This window comes from Chiloscyllium punctatum, chromosome 17 (assembly GCF_047496795.1).
Source record: "Chiloscyllium punctatum isolate Juve2018m chromosome 17, sChiPun1.3, whole genome shotgun sequence".
Taxonomy (NCBI): domain Eukaryota; kingdom Metazoa; phylum Chordata; class Chondrichthyes; order Orectolobiformes; family Hemiscylliidae; genus Chiloscyllium; species Chiloscyllium punctatum.
In genome coordinates, this window is record NC_092755.1 from 95,126,389 (window position 1) to 95,146,165 (window position 19,777).

At 43.7% G+C, this 19,777-nt stretch overlaps 1 protein-coding gene across 4 annotated transcripts in view; it reads left to right on the forward strand.

Moving 5' to 3' along the window:
* inpp5jb (inositol polyphosphate-5-phosphatase Jb) overlaps positions 1-19,777 on the forward strand; it is an 86,412-nt gene that overhangs the window by 35,491 nt on the left and 31,144 nt on the right. For all 4 annotated transcript variants that reach the window (XM_072587989.1, XM_072587988.1, XM_072587991.1 and 1 more), the window contains exon 4: positions 16,337-16,445. In XM_072587989.1, the coding sequence (XP_072444090.1) occupies positions 16,337-16,445 (109 nt within the window). The remainder of the gene's footprint in view (positions 1-16,336; positions 16,446-19,777) is intronic.

A 19,777-nucleotide genomic window follows, 5' to 3' on the forward strand; every position in this document is an offset into this window, starting at 1 on the left:
CCTGCTGCTCACAATCCTGTTGCTAGGTATTGTGTTTTCTAATATTTGGGACAGCAAAGGAGATGTCTCCTTCTCTGTTTTCAGGTTGTGAGTACCAAGTTAGTCAGCAGTGCTCTATTCAGATAATTGAGTACTTGACTAGATAGAAAAGGAAATATTTTCATTGCTGTTAACTGGATCTACAACTCTATTAAATTCAGTAGTTAGCTGCATGCATGTACTATTGAGTGGGAATTAAGGATCATAACAAAGTGGACTGTGGGTATGTCACCCATGTAACAGATTCCTGCCTAGAATGAACAGTTTGAAAGATGTATTGTAACTGCTTAATAACAATTCTTATAGTTAACAAAAAATGCTCACTTCATAATCATTTTATTCAGACATTTTTTGATACATTTACAGCTGGAGGTCTGGTCGGGTGGGGAGAAGGGGGTTGTGAGGCCTGGGGATGCACAGATTCTGAAAATGTGAACACTGACAAAGATTACTGAGCAACTTATTGCTCCAAGCCCCAACAATAAGGCGCCAGGTCATTAACAGCACTGAGCAGAAATTGCAGAATAGATAGGGTTGACAGTGAGAACCTTTTTCCGCTAATGAAGTCAGCTGTTACTAGGGGACACAGCTTTAAATTAAGGGGTGGTAGGTATAGGACAGATGTTAGGGGTAGATTTTTTACTCAGCAGGTTGTGAGTTCATGGACCGCCCTGCCAGTAGCAGTGGTGGACTCTCCCTCTTTATGGTCATTTACGCGGGCATTGGACAAGCATATGGTGGTTATTGGGCTAGTGTAGGTTAGGTAGGCTTCGGTTGGCGCAACATCGAGGGCCAAAGGGCCTGTACTGCGCTGTATTTTTTCTATGTTTCTATGTTTCTATGATGGGCACTCAGAAAGGACAATTGTTAGCCACCCCGAAGACTGATAGTCCAGCCTACTCTACAAGTTATTCTACTTGCTAACCACCTCATATATTAATCTTATATATTAAAATGAACCCAGTTTCATATGAATGCCTAATCTCATTGCTGAACTTGTTCTGAGAGGCAAGAGAAAGCAGACATTTAAATGTAGCCCTGTTCATTCCCTGCAAAATATGGTCCAATTGCAATGCCTACTTTTGGAGGAACAGATTATCTTTGTCATTTTCTCTTTTCTCCTAAGTTGGCATATGGGAGAATTGAAAAAATGCAGTGATCCCCTGCACTTAGCTTCATACCCTTATTTATCCCTGTTCATCTGGGCACAGCACAGAGGTCAGCTACAGAATCCATCCTGATGTATTGTGTGGGCACAGAGGCAGCCATGATAGTTTGGCCGACATACCAGCACAAAATATACAATCTTGTGACAGTAGTGGATATACACATCTACATGACTTTATCATCACAGCACTACAGGATAAGTTGTTGATGGAACACTGCAATGACTCAGCTATGAAAGAGACTCCTTTGGGAGATAGGAAGATGAACTTTGTTGAATGTCATTCATAAAAGAAAATCTGGTGCATTCAACTTTGCCAGTGACAGTACAAGAAAATAGCTAAAATCATCTGTGAGTTATTCATTTGGGTGTGGGGAAAGGGTCAGGGACAAAATAGATGCAACTACATCACAATTTTCTAAACAACCCAAAGCACTTTTAAAGACCATCACAGCCTCCAGTCAAGCCAAGGTATCCAGTATCTTCAGTTCTTTGTTTCATTTCATGAAACATCGTGTTGGCCACTTGTGCAAGAACCAGCAGACAGATTTTCGAACTTAGTGAAAGTAACAATGAAGATATCAGTTTCAAACAATTTGATTCCGTCATTGCCTTATTTTAATCTCTCAATATTTGGAATGTGCGTGTTCAGTGTTTGGGATTTTCAGAAGGTTATGTTCTTTTGCCAATAAATGTGGATCAAGGATTCAAGTCTGAAACATTATCAGAGAATGTGAATAAGAGAAGGAAATGTCTTTGTGCCAGTCATCTCAGTTTAAGCCTTTAATATAGCTACAAGTGAAGTCTCAGTTCTGTTTCTTACACAATTGTAGTTGATCATAATTTCAGTCTTAACTGCACATAGTTTTGACTGTTTTTAGAAAGTATTTGTTCCTCTGTAAAGATATTGAATCCCCGTTGGGACTACACCATCTCCCATTCTAGTACTGTGTTCATTCTTATTTGCAGTAAGTGTCAGCCTCAGACTTTGCTAATCCTGTTCTCATGCATACACTTTTCTTCAAAGGTAACCAGATACAGACTTCTGGCTGATCTGCCCTCCATAGTTAAGAAGGCTAATGGAATGTTGGAGTACAAGGATAGAGAAGTTTTGCTGAAGTTCTGCTGCAGTTATACAAACCCTGGTTAGCCCCCACTTGGAGTATAGTGAGTAGACCTGGGAACCCCACCTTAGAAAAGACGTATCGGCCTTGGAGGGAGTACAATGTAGGATTACAAGAATGATACCGTACCTGGTTGTTTTGAGAAGAGATTATACAAATTAAGCCTGTTTTCTCTCGAATTTAGAAAGTCAGGGGCTGATCTGTTCAAAGTCTTCAAGATATTAACAGTAAAAGACAGGGTAAAGATAAACTATTTTCACTGATTAGAGATTCTAGAACTTGGGGCATGTTCTGAGAATTAGAGCCAGACATTCAGGAGAGATGTTAGAAAGCACTTCGAAACACAACCTTCTTCCATAAAAGGCAGTGAATGCTGCGTTAGTTGTTAAATTTAAATCCATGATAGTTTCTTGTTGTTAAACAAAGGTGTTAAGGGACCTGGGCTAAACGTAGATATATGGAGTTGGACTGCAGATGACTACAGACTATTGGATGGTAGAACAGGCTTGAGGGGCTGAATGGCCTACTTCTGTTCCTATGTTCCTGTGACACACCAAGGTTAATTATGGTGCAGCAGTGTCTGCAGCCTTTTTTCCTGTTTCTCTCTCAGTGACCTGGGATCAAAGCTGAGATTTCCCTGAATTTGAACTGGCAAACACACCAATTAATGGTATTGCCACTAACCTCATGGAACAGTTTCTGCTCCAGCCACTGGTGCTTTATGTTACCTGTTTGGTTCTAACTATTATTACATGAACTGTTGCATGCAATATTAACTTGTAACTTGATATAATAAACTGAGACATGAATCCAAATCAATAATTTGTAAATAGGTTTTTGTTCTCATTCTTTGGAGCAATGCATAGAAACAAGGCCATTAAGTCTTATTGTAAAAGCATTAGTGAGCATCCTGGTAGCAAGCTATCACAAACTACCATATGTATATTTTCGAAAATGAATCATGTTGAAGACTCTTTTCAGAGTTATATTTCCTTGGGTTTTGGAAACTTATGTTAGATATGTTGTTAGATTTAGGTTTTATCATTACGTGGACTCAAGTACAGGCTCTGAGCTTGTGATCCTAGATACAATTCTGGGGTTGGTGGGGGGGAGGGGGGGGTGGGGGTGGGGAAGGGGTGACCCTATCCTTACACAATATGTACATGTACATGGTTCCCAGCCAGAATCCTAATTGACATTCCCACCCCAACCCACTTAAAGCAATTGTCGATCCCCATGACCATCACATGAGAAATTAGCACAGATTTGGTTGGTGTAGTTTAATGACTTCCTCCCTGAAGCAACAACAAAAACAGAACTTGCTAGAGAAACTCAGCAGGTCTGGCACCATCTGTGAAAGAAAGCACAGTTAATGTTTCAGGTCCAGTGATCCTTCTTCAGAACTGATTGTAGCTAGGATAGAGTTGGTATATGTGCTGAAGGTGGGATGGAGGGAGGGTGGAGGAGTAAATGATAGGTGGAGGTGGAGCCCAGAGAGAGAGAGAAAACCATGGAATTGTAAAGGTCAGCCTGGGAGAACCAACAGACCACTAATGGGCACCATCAGTAGCTGACAATGGGTCAGTTGTGACAAGAACCGCTGTGTGGGGTTTAGAGTAAGGACATGGGAGTGGGTGATCAGGTTCTGAAATTGTTGAACTTGATATTGAGTCCAGAAGATGGTAGAGGTCCCAAGTGAAAAATTAGGTGCTGTTTCTCCAGCTTGGGACCTCCAGCCTCACAGGAGGACTACAGCAAACCTGAGACAGAGATATTGCCCAGGGAACACGGTGGTGTGTTGAAGTGGCACCCAACAGGAAGCTCAGGGCCCTTTCTACAGGACAGAACATAGGTATTCTTCAAAGCGGCCATCCAATCTGTCTTTCATCTGCCCAATGTAGAGCAGACCACATTGTAAGCAATGATACTGTAGTCTGGATTAAGTGAAGTGTAGGTAAAACAGTGCTTCACTTGGAAGGTATGTTTGGGCCCTTGGATAATGAAAGGGAGAAAGTAAACGGGCAGACATTACACCTTCTGCTGTTACAACGGAAGGTGCCATGGAAGTATTTGGAATGGAGGAGGAGTGGACCCTGGAGGGAATGATATCGGCTCAAGGCTAACAAGGGGAGGTGGTGGAAATGGTGGATAATGATCCTTTGGATGTGGACGCTGATGAGGTGGTAAGTAAGGACTGTTGTGGGAAGGAAGAGAAGGGGTGAGAGCAGAAGTGCAGGAGCCCTGCTTTAACCAACTCACCCACTGGGGGGGGCTGGAGGGTGGTTCCATGGGTGTCAGGCAGACCCCCCTCGGTGCACACTCAGGAGAACCAAAGCCCAGTTCAATTGATGTTGCTACTGGAAGTCTCTGCCTTTACTTCAAAAGAATGGCATCTCACCTAGCTCTAAAGGAAAATCAAAGTGACCAGCACAGACAGTGTGTCCATCGAGAGCATCCACATAGTGCCAGGATCTCCAATAAGATGTATTAGCCTCCACATGGTTATATGGGTTATCCAAGGCAGGTGCTGTGGTCCCCTACATGGAGTTGGGCAAATTTCCTGTGAGAGTGTAGAAATGTACCGTCAGCTCCATCCCATCGATTTGCCAATGTAATCAGAATACATTTCTCACTGTTTGAGGCTATAGTCCCCTGCTCACAAGGTCTCATTAGCCCTACATCCCATCAAAGTCCTCCGTGGCTGAGCATCTGAAGCATCTGTCTGTGACTGTGGAATGTTGCAGGAACTCCTCCAGAGGCTGAGGCACTGCTGCCCGAGTGAAGTTTAATGGGAATCCTTCATGGGCCTTCCAGTAATACAGTAGCTCTCTTTTTTTGTAAGGGGTCGAGTAAAGGAGCTGAGGAAATCTGGATTGGACATTTATGGAAATGATTAAAAGACTAGCATCTTCACAGATCATTTTGCATTTTGCCTCTTTCACATCAGTGTCACATGTCAAAGCAGCAAACCTTTGGGCATCACATTTTCACAGTAGAATAGATTAATGATCGGATGAAATAGGAAATTAATCTGTTTAGACTACCAATAAAGAAGCCAATTAACTAAATAAGAAAGAACAAAACCATTTAGTTGGGATTTATGTGCCAATGGGGAATGGCAGGCAGCAGAGCCTAAGTAATTAAGTTGCTCTATGTAAAGCTGCCAATCTGCTGATACCAGAGCCATGGGGTATTTTACTACATTAGATGCTATATAAATGCAAGCTGTTTTTGAAGCATGATCCACACGTTTGTTTCACCTTCTACCTGCGATATATTGTCTGCCTGGCAATACTTTGAGAATTTCTTAAAAGACATTGAGTACACCAGTACAGGATCTCAACAGGAATGTCAGAGCCACATAGAATTATCGAGGATGTACAAGTGGGGACAGAGACATTTGTAAGAAAATGAAATGACAAAAGTCCAGCACAATTATACAAAGAGAATGGTTGGAAGCCCAACCAGAATAAGAATTAGAGAACAGAGAAACAGGAGAGATAGAGTTCTTTATGGTTCCAGGAAACAGGTAACAATTGATCAATTTTAATGCCACTGGCATCAGGTATTGTTGTAATCAACCCAACTGTGAACAACAGTGCAAACGATCATCCATATAGACTATATATGTACATCGTATATCATGCATATCGCATCATAGGGAGAGCCAGCTCCAATCAGTTTTTTGAACTGTTGCCTTTCATTCCCTTTAATTTACTCCTTACCTTGCCTAAATCTGGTCTTTTTATTTATTGGAAGTGGGTGTCACTGCTGGGCCAGTATTTATTGCCTTTACTTCAAAGTTTACCTTGAGAAGATGGTGATGAGCTGCCTTCTCGAATCGTTACAGTCCACTTGGTGTAGATAGACCCACTATGATGCTGGGGGAGGAAATGCCAGCCTTTTGACCTTGTGATACTGTAGGACTGTCCTGTACATAAAAAGCTGGACAATCCAGCCCAGCCAAATACCATGCCATCAGTCTACTCTTGATCATCAGTGAAGTGATGGAAGGTGTCATGCCATCAAGCAGCACCTGTTCAACAATAACCTGCTCAGTGACTCCCAGTTTGGGTTCTGCCATGGCCAGTCAGCTCCTGCCCCCATTACAGCCTTGGTCCAAACATGGACAAAATAGCTGAATTCCAGAGGTGACTGCAGAGGAATAGTGACTGCACTTGATATCAAGGCTGCATTTGCCTGAATGTGGCATCGAGGAGCCCTAGCAAAACTAGGGTCAACTGGAACTGGGGAGAAAACTAGGCCAGTTGGAATTATACTTGGCACATTGTGGTTGTTGGACGTCAGTCATCTCAGTTCCAGGATATTGCTGCAGGGGTTCCTCAGCCTAACCACCTTCAGCTGCTTCATCAATGACCCTCCCTCCATCATAAGGTCAGAAGTGGGGATGTTCCGCACCATTCGCAACTCCTCAGATACCAAAGCAGTGCCTGACCAAATGCAACAAGATCTGGGCAACATCCAGACTTGGGCTGACAAGTGGCAAGTAACATTTGCACCACACAAGTGCCAGGCAATGACTAGCACCAACAAGAGAGAATCTAACCTTGATATTCAATGGTATTACCATAACCGAATCCTCCAATATCAACACAGTACTGTAGAAATTCACAAAGGCTCTTTAGATAGCATCTTCCAAATCCATGACCACCATCATCTAGGAAGGAAAACGGTTACTAATACGCAAAACACCATCACCTGTGCTCCTCTCCAAGCATTTCTCCGTCTCAGACTTGGAAATATATCCCCTTTCCTTGGGTCAAACCCTGGAACTACCTCCGTAATGGCACTGTGGGCCTACCTATACCAAACACACTGCAGCAATTCAAGAAGATGGCTGACCACCACTTTCTCGAGGGTAAACTAGGGATGGGCAATAGATGCTGGCCCAGCCAGGGACACCCACATGGTACAAATGAATTGTAAAGATTCTTGTACTGAAACAACTTGGTGAGGGGTGTGTCATGTTCTGGAGCACATGTCTCCAACACCAGAATGATTTCGGGGCCCATATTCTTTGCAGTATCCAATGCCTCAAACTACTTTCTGATATCATGTGAAGTGAATCAAATTGGCTGAAGACCATCATCTGTGATGCTGGGCACCTCCATTGGAAACCATGACGGATGGTCCACACAGCATTTCTGGCTGAAGATTGTTACCAATGCCCCAGCCTTGTCTTTTTAACTGATACTTGCAAAGGTGCTGTTTGCTGTCCAATTCCTTACTCCAGTGGCAACCCTTCATTGTGAGTGGATACATTCAGTGTCTGTGCAACTGAGGAAGACCTTGCATCTGAGCCCAAGAGTAACCTCGCTGAATCCCTATCACAACATGCAGTTAGCAGGAGGAACCATGGCTGATTACCTGCCCCTTCCCCCAGCCCACAGTCACTGATCCCAGTTAATGTGCTGCTTCACCATCTGTCTGAGGCCAGCCAGAATTCAGTGCAAACTGAGAATGAACCCGGGGCCTCCTGTCTCTGAATGGCTGTTCAATGCTGGGCGTACTGTCATTATCAAAGGTATCATGAAGGGGTAGCCATGATCTAAGATGGTGTGAATCACCTCCTACACTTCACTGAAATGTTACCTACCTATTCCCTGTACAGATTTTTTTCTCATTATATTCTGACCACCATCTCTCTAGAATTCTAACACACCTGTTACCTCTGCCTCTTCGAACTAGTTAAGTTCATTCCTCACAATTAGTTTGATAAGCAGTGTTTCAGACACAGAAGTTAAGGATTGTGTTATTACATTAATTAATATAGCGCCACATTTTATCTTTTGCAAACAATCTAAATAGACTAATACAGCCCAGCAAGAGGCCAGCAGGCTAATAGTTCTTGTGTTGTCTGTTTGATTGAGCTTGAATATGATTAATGGATAAATCACATTCCCTGGTCTTTTCCCATATCCCTCCAAATATGACTTTTTTGAGCTTTTATCTAATTTGGGTTTGGAAGTTACTGACATTGCTTACTTCATTTTTTCATGAAATGAATTCCAGCTCAGAGCAACTTGTTGTATTAAAAAAAATCATTGCACAGTGGTTTAATGGTTAACACTGCTGCCTACAGTGTCAGGGACCCAGGTTCAATTCCGCCACCAGGTGACTGTGTGGAGTTTGCACATTCTCCCTGTGTCTGCGTGGGTTTGCTCCAGTTTCCTCCCACAATCCAAAGGTGTTCAGGCTAGTTGGACGAGCCATGGGAAATGCAGGGATAGAGAAGGAGATAGTTCTGGATGGGATGCTGTTTGGAGAGTTGGTGTGGACTCAATGGATTGAATGGCCTGCATCCACATTTAGAGATTGGATGATTTTCATTTATATTTCCTCAAGTTATCAAGTCAATTATCTTATATCTGTATTTCCTGGTGATCAACTGTCCTACTGTTCTCCATGAATGAGGGACAAGTCCTTGCTTAATAAACCGATCACATGAAAACAACCTGCAATTTTCCACCGATTCACATTAACAGTGGAAAATCATAGATGGTGTGTCTATGGTTGCCTACAGTTTGCTTCCCACTGGGACTGCAGAAACAACCCTGCAAGGAATTGTTTTGAAGTGCAGTGTTTTGTTGATGAATAAAGCACTCACAGCAATGAGCTACAAATGGCCAATACCTGCCAATTTGTTTTTTTATTGTGTTGATCCAGGGAAAAAATGTTGGCTAATCAGTAAAATTCCCTGCTTTCCTTGAAGTAATGCCAGGGAATCTTTCACATCCACCTGCACGGGTTTAACATCTCATTTGAAGGCAGAATCTCTGCCAATCCTACTATGTGAGTCACAGTATGTTCTTGAGCCCTGAAGTGGTTTGAATAATTACCCTACAGCTCAGAAGCTTAGGAAATGTCAATCACTGACTCTGCGAGAGAAGGGAGGAAAAGGAAAGCAGATGCTGTAAACCTACAACCAAAACATGAAAATGCTGGAAACAGTCAGCAAGTTGATCATGTTAGTGTGAAGAACATTTAAATTATTGCTTTGGGGATGGACCAGTCATCTAAATTGATAGATACTTTCATACTGCAAGCATTAACTTGCCTGTTGTCCGTATAGATGCTGCCAAGTATTTCCAATGTCTTTGTTTTTTGTGTTGTGAAAAAATGTCAGGAGTATAATTCACTGGTTTCTTGTGGTTCTTTTTGTGGTATATCCGACTCAGTGTTCTGATGCTGACTGAACCAGCTTTTCCAGCCCCCAAAATACTCCCTTCCATAGTCGTCAGGTCGAACTTAGTCTGCTGCTTCTGGTTTTTGTATACATTAAAATGATGTTTGTGCACATTAAAATTATGTTATGGGGATCCAAGATGGCGGCAGTCTAGGAGAATCATGTTGCAGAGCTCTGCAATGCAGCACAAGTGGGATGAACTTCTAACCCGCCCAACCTGAACCATTATATCCTAGAACTCTGGAAAGGTCATGGAGTCCCAGGAAACTGTGAAAAATCACCTTCCCTGCGTTTTCGCTGTCCAGAGATGTCAAAGAAGGGAGGAGGAGCGTCTGAGGCCGGGCCCACAGCCCAGCCTGCAGGATCCTCGGACGTGATTGCCTACCAGGCCCTGGTGAAGGAACTCGCGAAATCTCGCGAGATGTTGGGTAAGCAGGTAGAGGAGAAGCTGGCCCTGATCTCTATCATGGTGCTGAAGCATGAACAGCAGCTGGGAGACCTGGAAAAGAGGACAGATGAGATTGAACACAGAGCCACGGTGGTAGAAGCTGATACCAGTTCCTTCAAGGATAGGATCCAAGCCCTGGAGATACAGGTCCGTAATTTGCATGATCAAATGGATACTCTTGAGAACCGGGGCAGGGGAAAAAATATTCGAATTGTCGGTCTGCCGTAGGGTAAGGAGGGTGAGCAGCCGGCAGAATTTATTGAGGACTGGTTGCCAAAATTCCTTAATTTGGAGGCTGGAATGAAGGCTTGAAGATCAAGAGGGTCACGATGCGGAGGTCAGGTCTAGGTCAATGTCCTCCTTCTCTCTTGGTGCGGTTTCATCACTGTAGAGATAAGGAGAGAATCGTGGAAGCTTCCAGAATCTAGGGGAAAGATCCAAAGGCCCTAATTTACAAAGGCTCTAAGGTCATGTGATCCAGAAAAGAAAATCCTATGATGGTGTCAAGAGAAGACTGAGGGAGCTTGGGATCCAGTACACTCTGAGGTATCAGGTGGTGCTTCGGAAGACCTTAGATGGATGCATACATCTCTTTGATACATTGGAGAAGGCATGAGACTTTGTGGACAAATTAACTTAATCTGAACAATTTAGTATGTACAAATAGTAGTGTTGTTTGCATATGTCTTTGTTTTTTTACTTTTAAAACAGAGGAAGTCTGTTTAGGGCTTTCTTTTCTTTTTTTTAAATTGGTGATAATCAGGTTTGAACTATGTTGGGCAGCGGTTGAGATGTGTACTTTCAATTTCTAAGTTATACATAGGATGGGTGGGGTATTTACCCATTTCCCTTTAAAAAAAAGTTTCTTTATTCACATTGCTATTTCATGGTGCATTTTCTTTCTTCTCTGCTTGTGTTTGTGGTGCGGCTCTAGCTAGTAGGAGGGAAAATGGTTGGGATGGATAGATGCCTACTAATGGGCAGTTTATACTCGGTTCTGGTATTTAAATGCCCGGGCTGCAGTCTTGGCAGTGGGATGGGAAATTGGGTTTTGGGATGGGTAGATGCCCTCTTTGGGCAGGGGCTAAGTTCCTCTATCAGCGCTGTTGGTGCTTTATATGTCAGTTTGTTTTTTGGTTTTTGTTGGATATAATCTTTGATAGCTAGCTTTGTAGGTTTGTTAAATGTAGTGGTTTTTGTTTACGTAGTTTGGTGCCTTTTCGGGGTACACAATTAATCTTGCAAAATCAGAGGCTATGCCTGTGGGTGGTCTTATGAAGGAGCTAGGTCTTGAGGGCAAATATCGATTCCCATTTAAATGGTGACAGGGAGGTTTTGTATATTTGGGCATATTCATTACTCCGGTTCTGGATTGGCTGTTCAAAGCTAATTTTGTTCAATTACTTGGCAAAATCAAACAAGACCTTCAAAGATGGGAGGCACTTCCAGTCTCATGGTTGGGTCGGATAGCGCTTATTAAGATGAATATGCTCCCACGATTGCTTTACCCTATACAGAAGCTCCCCCTGATTTTCGATAAGCAAACATTCAGGAGACTGAACGGCTGGTTCAGCTCTTTTATTTGGAATTGTAAGCGACCCCTCATTAAATTAGCTAAACTGCAATTGCCTCAAAGATTGGGGGGAGTGGATCTCCTGGACATTAAGCCCTACAACCAAGCTCGCTTTAATTCTACATAAGTGATTGGGCTTTTGGGGATCCTCTTTCAATATGGTTAGATGTCAAAACCCTTCCAGGCAAGGTGCCCCCTTACTAGCTTGCTGTTTCTGGACAAAATGAGGATAGTTAGGGAATATTGCCATAACCCAATAGTTAACAATACTGTTAAAGCGTGGAGGGCAAGTTGGCAGAGGGAAGGCAATATTGGCAAAACATCTTCTCTAACACCTATAGTGGGTTTTCAACCAAGCATGATAGATTCAGGATTCAAACTTTGGGCAGCTAGGAGTGTTACTTGAATGGGTGATTGATTTGAGGGAGGCACAATGATATCCTTTGATCAGTTAGCACGAATCTATGTAACAGGGACCTCTCTCTTTTTTCAAGTTATGGATTTATTTTTCAAAAAAGACTACAGTTTTGACTGATCCCTACAAATCCAACATAGAGAGGAGGGTGCTCAGTGCTAAGAGTACACTGTCTGTCAGCACTTCACATCATCAACTGGGAGGGGTTCCCCCTCAGATGAGTTCGATCAACTCTGCAGGATGTGGGAGAGATAGCTAGGTGTTGAAGTCTCCTCAGAGGCATGGGAAGATATTTGGGAAAACGCAATAAAGATATCAATTTGCAGGATCCACTTGGCTCTGGACCGTTTGTCAAAATTTAAACCAGGGGCATCTTCAACATGTCCCAGGTGCAAGGTCTGTACGGGCACTCCTACCCATTGTCTCTGGTCCTGTGGTAGGCTTCAAACATACTGGAGTACTGTGGCGGGTGCAATGGAGGGGATATTGGATGTAAGGGTGGAGAAGGACCCGATCTCTCTTCTTCTGGGCCTGCCCAGTGTGTTCCCTGCCAATGCGCATAAGAAAAGACTTTTCAATATTCTCACTTTCTGTGCAAGAAAGAATATCTTGCTAGGTTGTGTATCTGAAAACTGCCCAGGCCTGTTAGGTTAGCGGGAGATTGTTGTGGAGCATATTCCCTTGGATTTTCTCACAAGTATGGTACACCATAAAACTGAGAATTTTTATAAGACATAGCAGCCCTCTTTGGAATATCTGGACATGGATTTATCTGCCAAGGGCTTTTGTATAACTGTTATGATTGTGTTTTACAAGTCCAATATCTAGGGAGGAGGAACTGCAAACGTATCAGTGTCTTGCTTAGCTCAGTTGAGTTATTACTATCTATTAGTTTTGTTGTTGGTTATTATTTAGTTAATAGTTAGTTGGGTTTTTTAAAAATTATGTATTTTTCTATATATATTTATACATTTGTACATGAGGGCGGGTTGAGTTTTCTTTTACTTTTTTTGTGTTCTTTCTTTGTATTGTTTTGCATTTGTTGTAATATTTTTAAAAATCTATTTTTTCAATAAAAATATATTTTTTAAAAATTGTGTTAAATTTGCCATTGCACACTCAGACTAAATACATTAATACAGTAGAGACAATTCCAGTGGGCACGCTAATCACAGGAAGACTTGATCCTGGCCCATCTAAACCAGCAGGATATTGCTGACCTGCTTGTAATTTGAATATTATAATTGAAGTATTATAAGATTAGATTACCTTCAGTGTGGAAACAGCCCTTCAGCCCAACAAGTTCACACTTACCCTCCAAAGGATAACCCACCCAGGCCCATTTCCCTCTGACTAATGCACCTAACACTGTGGGCAATTTAGCAAGGCCAATTCACCTGACCTGCACATCTTTGGACTGTGGGAGGAAACCCACAGACAGTTGCCCGAGATTGGAATTGAACCTGGCACCCTGGTGCTGTGAGGCAGCAGAGAAAACAACTGAGCCACCTTGCTGCCCTAGCAACACCTTTCCAGTGCTGTTGGGATATTTACTCTCGGGTGAAAGACATAGACGCTTAATTCTCTTCATGACCTACTCCTGGAACTGCATCCAGACAAGTGAGACAGCTCTACCTGTGGCATCTCTGATTGGTTTTCGGAACAGCATATGACAGTATCACAATGCCACATATTATCTACTCCCTGTAGAGAGCTGCAGCTCCATTCTTGGAGCCACACATAGTGGGTGGGAGTAAAGGGCATGTTTTTCTGTTTTTGGATACGCATACTCAGCCATAGTGCCTCTATGTAACGTTGTCTCAGTAGTTTTAGTGTTGTTGGGGAGTTGAAGGGAAAATGTTCAGAGGAAGTACAAAGGGATTTGATATTTTTATAATGACCAGTCCAGTAGCTTGTCTCCATCACCTTTGAGACATATTTATGTCTTGAATAGTATCACATTTGGAAATCATGGAGCACAGAAGAAGCCCATTCGCTCCATCATATCTGTCTCAGCTCTTTGTCAGAGATTTCTAGTTACACCCACATCACTGTTGTTTTCCTGTAATCCTGGCCTAATCTTTAAGTGCATATCTACTTCTCTTTGGAAATGCAGTAGTCCCCCTGTACCCATGGGGGGATTGTTCCAAGATCTACCATGGAAGCGCAAAACCGCAGATAGGATCGAACCCATTCATTTGAATGGGAAATGTACCTTCCCAGCAGCCCCTGATCCCTGGTTCTGGAAGGTTCCCTGCAATATGTTCAGGCCGCGGTAAACCACGGGTAACTGAAACCACGGAAAACGATTCAGTGGAAACAGGGGTTGCCCTGTACAGTTTTAACTCAACTTCCAGCACCCTATTAGGCAGTGCATTTCAGATCACAGCAACTTTGTGTAAAAATTATTTCTGCTACCCAGCTACACCTCCCAGATTGTTTTCTTGTTGCTTGATTTTATAAAACAAATCTTGCTGGAAGGCTGGCCTATCCAGCACCAGTCATGCTTTGTGAGTCTCCCACCATTGCATTTAATTCCTCCTTGACTGTCAGACTGAGGGAGTACTGCACTGTTGGAAGTTAATTGATGAATGGGGCCATCTGCTCTTTCAGGGAGGAGAAAGACCCCTAGTACAATTCAAGAAGAGCAAAAGAACACCAAGAATCCTCCTGGTGGTTTGATGATATTCATCCCGAAGCTAATACCCCAAAAAATAATTGGTTATCTGTTCATTATCACATTGTCGCTTTGGGGGGCATAGTGTGTGCATTTTGGCTGCTGTATTTCCAACATTATAACAATGTATACACTTCAATACCATTTCATTGATTATAAACTAATTATGGTACATTCTGATCACACTGGTGCTATATGAATACAAGCTATTTTTCCCTTGTTCCAGTGGGAATTATTTGGGAAAGTGCATTGGAGTGACATTGAAGTGGAGAAATGGAAGCCTTTCTTCAGGGAATGTTGTATGGCATTGACAGCATAATTCTCTTCCTGCGCATTATTCTTTGCTTTCTTATGGATCTGTTGATAAGATGAGACAAGCAAACAATACTTGAGGGTAACCCTTTGAGTTAGAATGAGGGGGATGTTGGTTCTTTGGTCACTTGGATCTGCTCTGTCTGCCAATCTAATCATCTCCCAGAGGCTCTGCACCAGACCAATAGCTTGTTCCTGGTTGGAAGTTACCTATCCAAACTCCAACATGCCTCCTTGAGGAGATTTTTCATTTGCATGATGTGAAATAGTCTCCTGTACTAGGATTGAGGATTAGGTGTAGTTTAAAGTTTGTGGGATCTCTCCTGGGAGTTACAGATGGCAAATGTAACAGGTCCCCACTTGGGGAGTTGATGGCAGACTTCATCAGCTGCAGAGTGAGTGAACCTTTGAACAAGGTGCAGGTAAAAGGTTATTTCTACAGCTATTCATGTTAGAAGGTGAATGTGTGACTGTGTTTCCAGGGTACCCAAGGGTGAAGAGGAACAGGAATGTGCCATTTATCTTCCCTATGTTGGTCACAGAGCTGACTTTCAGTGCTAACACTCCCCCCAGCACCATGGATATCAGCAACCAATACCCAGGAAAGTCGGAAAGCCAGTCTTGAGAAAATCTTTTCTATGCCCATCCAGTGCTCTGCCACCTCTTTGTGATCCTGCCTGATTTTCCTCTAGAATATAATAATTGAAAAAGCCACTCAATCTCACCCAAATGCCCAACAGCCAACTCAATGTTGCAGATGTCTCACTGCCTTCCCATCCTCTGGAATTTTACACCCATTCTTAGACTGTAAAAGACTGCATTTTAAATACTCCCCCTACTCCCCCAGTGCAGGATTCTCACAATATACAGATGGGTTTAGAATTGAGTTTGCGTTGATATAGGTCACAGATAAGATATCCAGGCCAGGAAGTATCCCAAGGTTGGGTTGGATTCTCAGACCGGTGGTACAGTCTTGGTGAAATGGCCAAGTGGAATGTCCGGGCTCTAGTTCTTTAGCTACATGGCCATTCCTTATGATCATATCAGCACAGACATTGTCAGCAACTTCCCACCAGGAAGAGGAATGGAACCCTAACCAAACCTGCTGCTGTCTGACCCAACATCCACATTTTCCAGCAAGAGTCCGCAAAGGGGAACTCTGGCTGATATTGACCTTCCTTTTCTGGCCCAGAGGAAGACATCAGGCTTGGGTATAGTGTCCGTCCAAAGTCAAATGACCCATGAGAAATTACAACTTGGAGAGGTAGCAGAATGCAGACTATGACAGAGGGACCCACCACCAGGAGAGGAAGAGAGAGAAATGAGATAGCATTACTTGCTTTTAAAAAAATTGTAACAATCTTTTGTGTTTGAAGTTTGCAGGAAGTGAATTCAATGATAAATAAAAGACTGAAGGATGCCATCTTCACTGACCAATGGAGTGAGCTCTTCATGGACACACTTAGTCCCTTTGGTTATGTGCTGGTAAGTTGATAAGGATAGAGGTCCTAGTGATTGCCTTTAGGCTGTGAGCATTGTTTACACATTTGGCCTTTATTGCCCATCAATGAGAGAAAGCAGAGACAGTGTTAGGTACAGCCAGTCTCCATTGTTCACCAGCCAGAATGTGGCTTACAACTGAGGGTGGGTGTAGGGGGAATTGCAGATAAAGATGGTGGCTGGGGCAGGGTGGTGAAGTGGGGATAGGTGAAGACAGGCAGAGGTATGACCCGGTAGGTGGCAGGGAGGAGGAGAAGGGAGGGGAAGGGGCCCCCGACTCTCTTTCCAGCCCCTCTCCCTCCCTTCCACTCCGCCAGCCACCTACCGGATTCATTCCTCCCAGTGACCAACCAGGTCATACCCTCTGTCTGTCTCCTATCCCCACTTCACCACTCTGCCCCCACCATCCCCTTTATCTGCAGCTCCCCCTACACCCACCCCCAGTCCTGAAGAAGGGTTATACCCGAAATATTGACTTCTCCACCTCCTGATGCTGCCTGGCTTGCTGTGTTCTTCCAGAATTCTGCCTGTCTACTTTGGATTCCAGTATTTGCAGTGTTTTGCATCTCTAACCAAGAATGTGGCTTGGAGCTCTGTTGGATTGAACAGACCAGGTTGTTGAGGATTTAACTGAAGCTGGAAGTTTGGGGGAGGGAGGAATCTTGAGAATGGACGTTACCCTGAAAGGCAGTTGAGAATAAAAGTTGAAATCAACTAGGAGACAGTGAGGTCTGCAGATGCTCTGGCCCGAAACGTCGATTTTCCTGCTCCTTGGATGCTGCCTGACCTGCTGTGCTTTTCCAGCAACACACTCTCAACTGAGAATAAAAGTTATCAAGCTGGAAAAGTGAAAGTGAAGCAAGCTGTCACAAGCTGAGAATAACTTTAGACTGGCTTCTGGAGAATGAATCCACTTCAGGGCCAGAGTAAAGTATAACTGTGGGGGTAGTGCTTTAATTGCTTTGACAATTAATCATAGAGTCATGGAGATGTACAGCATGGAAACAGACCCTTCGGTCCAACCCGTCCATGCCGACCAGATATCCCAACCCAATCTAGTCCCACCTGCCAGCACCTGGCCCATATCCCTCCCCCTTCCTATTCATATACCCATCCAAATGCCTCTTAACTGTTGCAATTGTACCAGCCTCCACCACTTCCTCTGGCAGCTCATTCCATACCCGTACCACCCTCTGCGTGAAAAAGTTGCCCCTTAGGTCTCTTTTATATCTTTCCTCTCTCACCCTAAACCTATGCCCTCTAGTTCTGGACTCCTCAACCCCAGGGAAAAGACTTTGCCTATTTATCCTATCCATGCCCCTCATAATTTTGTAAACCTCTATAAGGTGGGCTGCCTCACAGCGCCGGAGACCCGGGTTCAATTCCCGCCTCAAGCGACTGACTGTGTGGAGTTTGCACGTTCTCCCCGTGTCTGTGTGGGTTTTCTCCGTGTGCTCCGGTTTCCTCCCACAGTCCAAAGATGTGCAGGTTAGGTGAATTGCCCATGCTAAATTGCCCGTAGTGTTAGGTAAGGGGTAAATGTAGGGGGATGGGTGGGTTGCGGGTCGGTGTGGACTTGTTGGGCCGAAGGGCCTGTTTCTACACTGTAATGTAATCTAATCTAAAAGGTCAGCCCTCAGCCTCCGACGCTCCAGGGCAAACAGCCCCAGCCTGTTCAGCATCTCCCTGTAGCTCAGATCCTCCAATCCTGGCAACATCCTTGTAAATCTTTTCTGAACCTTTTCAAGTTTCACAACATCTTTCCGATAGGAAGGAGACTCGAATTGCACACAATATTCCAACAGTGGCCTAACCAATGTCCTGTACAGCTGCAACATGACCTCCCAACTCCTGTACTCAATACTCTGACCAAATTATAGGGTCATTTTTCTGTAATTCAAAGTATAATTGGTTTCTGAAATAATGTTTAGTCAGTGTTGCTTTTAGTTGCTTCCACTTGGTAAAACTGATGACTACTATCTTGGGGTACTTTCCATCAACATCTTCCTCTAGTCACTGATTCCATTATTCTCTTTATCTGTTCTGTTAGGTTGAATCAGGTTTAATACAACCTCTGTGTCCCAGTCAAAGCAAAGCTGAATTCTGACCCTGACATTCATAGAACATAGAACATAGAACATAGAACATAGAAGAATACAGCGCAGTACAGGCCCTTCGGCCCTCGATGTTGCGCCGATCAAAGCCCACCTAACCTACACTAACCCACTATCCTCCATATACCTATCCAATGCCTGCTTAAATACCCATAAAGAGGGAGAGTCCACCACTGCTACTGGCAGGGCATTCCATGAACTTACGACTCGCTGAGTGGAGAACCTACCCCTAACATCAGTCCTATATCTACCCCCCCTTAATTTAAAGCTATGCCCCCTTGTAATAGCTGACTCCATACGTGGAAAAAGGTTCTCACTGTCAACCCTATCTAACCCCCTAATCATCTTGTACACCTCTATCAAGTCACCCCTAAACCTTCTTTTCTCCAATGAAAACAACCCCAAGTGCCTCAGACTTTCCTCATAGGATCTTCCTACCATACCAGGCAACATCCTGGTAAACTTCCTCTGCACCCGTTCCAGTGCCTCCACATCCTTCCTATAGTATGGCGACCAAAACTGCACACAATATTCCAGATGCGGCCGCACCAGAGTCTTATACAACTGCAGCATGACCTCAGGACTCCGGAACTCAATTCCTCTACCAATAAAAGCCAGTACGCCATATGCCTTCTTCACTGCACTATTTACCTGGGTGGCAACTTTCAGAGATCTGTGTACATGGACACCAAGATCCCTTTGCTCTTCCACACTACCAAGTATCCGACCATTAGCCCAGTACCCCATCTTTTTGTTACTCTTACCAAAGTGAATCACCTCACACTTAGCTACATTGAACTCCATTTGCCACCTTTCTGCCCAGCTCTGAAGCTTCTCTATATCCCGCTGTAACCTGCCACATCCTTCCTCACTGTCTACAACTCCTCCGACTTTCGTATCATCCGCAAACTTGCTCACCCAACCTTCTAACCCTTCCTCCAGGTCATTGATAAAAATGACAAACAGCAATGGTCCCAAAACAGATCCTTGCGGAACACTGCTAGTGACGGCACTCCAAGATGAACCTTTGCCATCAACTACTACCCTCTGTCTTCTTCCAGCCAGCCAATTCCTAATCCAAACCTCCAACTCACCCTCAATGCCATATCTCTGTATTTTCTGCAGTAGCCTACCATGGGGGACCTTATCAAACGCCTTACTAAAATCCATATATACCACATCTACCGCTTTCCCCTCATCTAC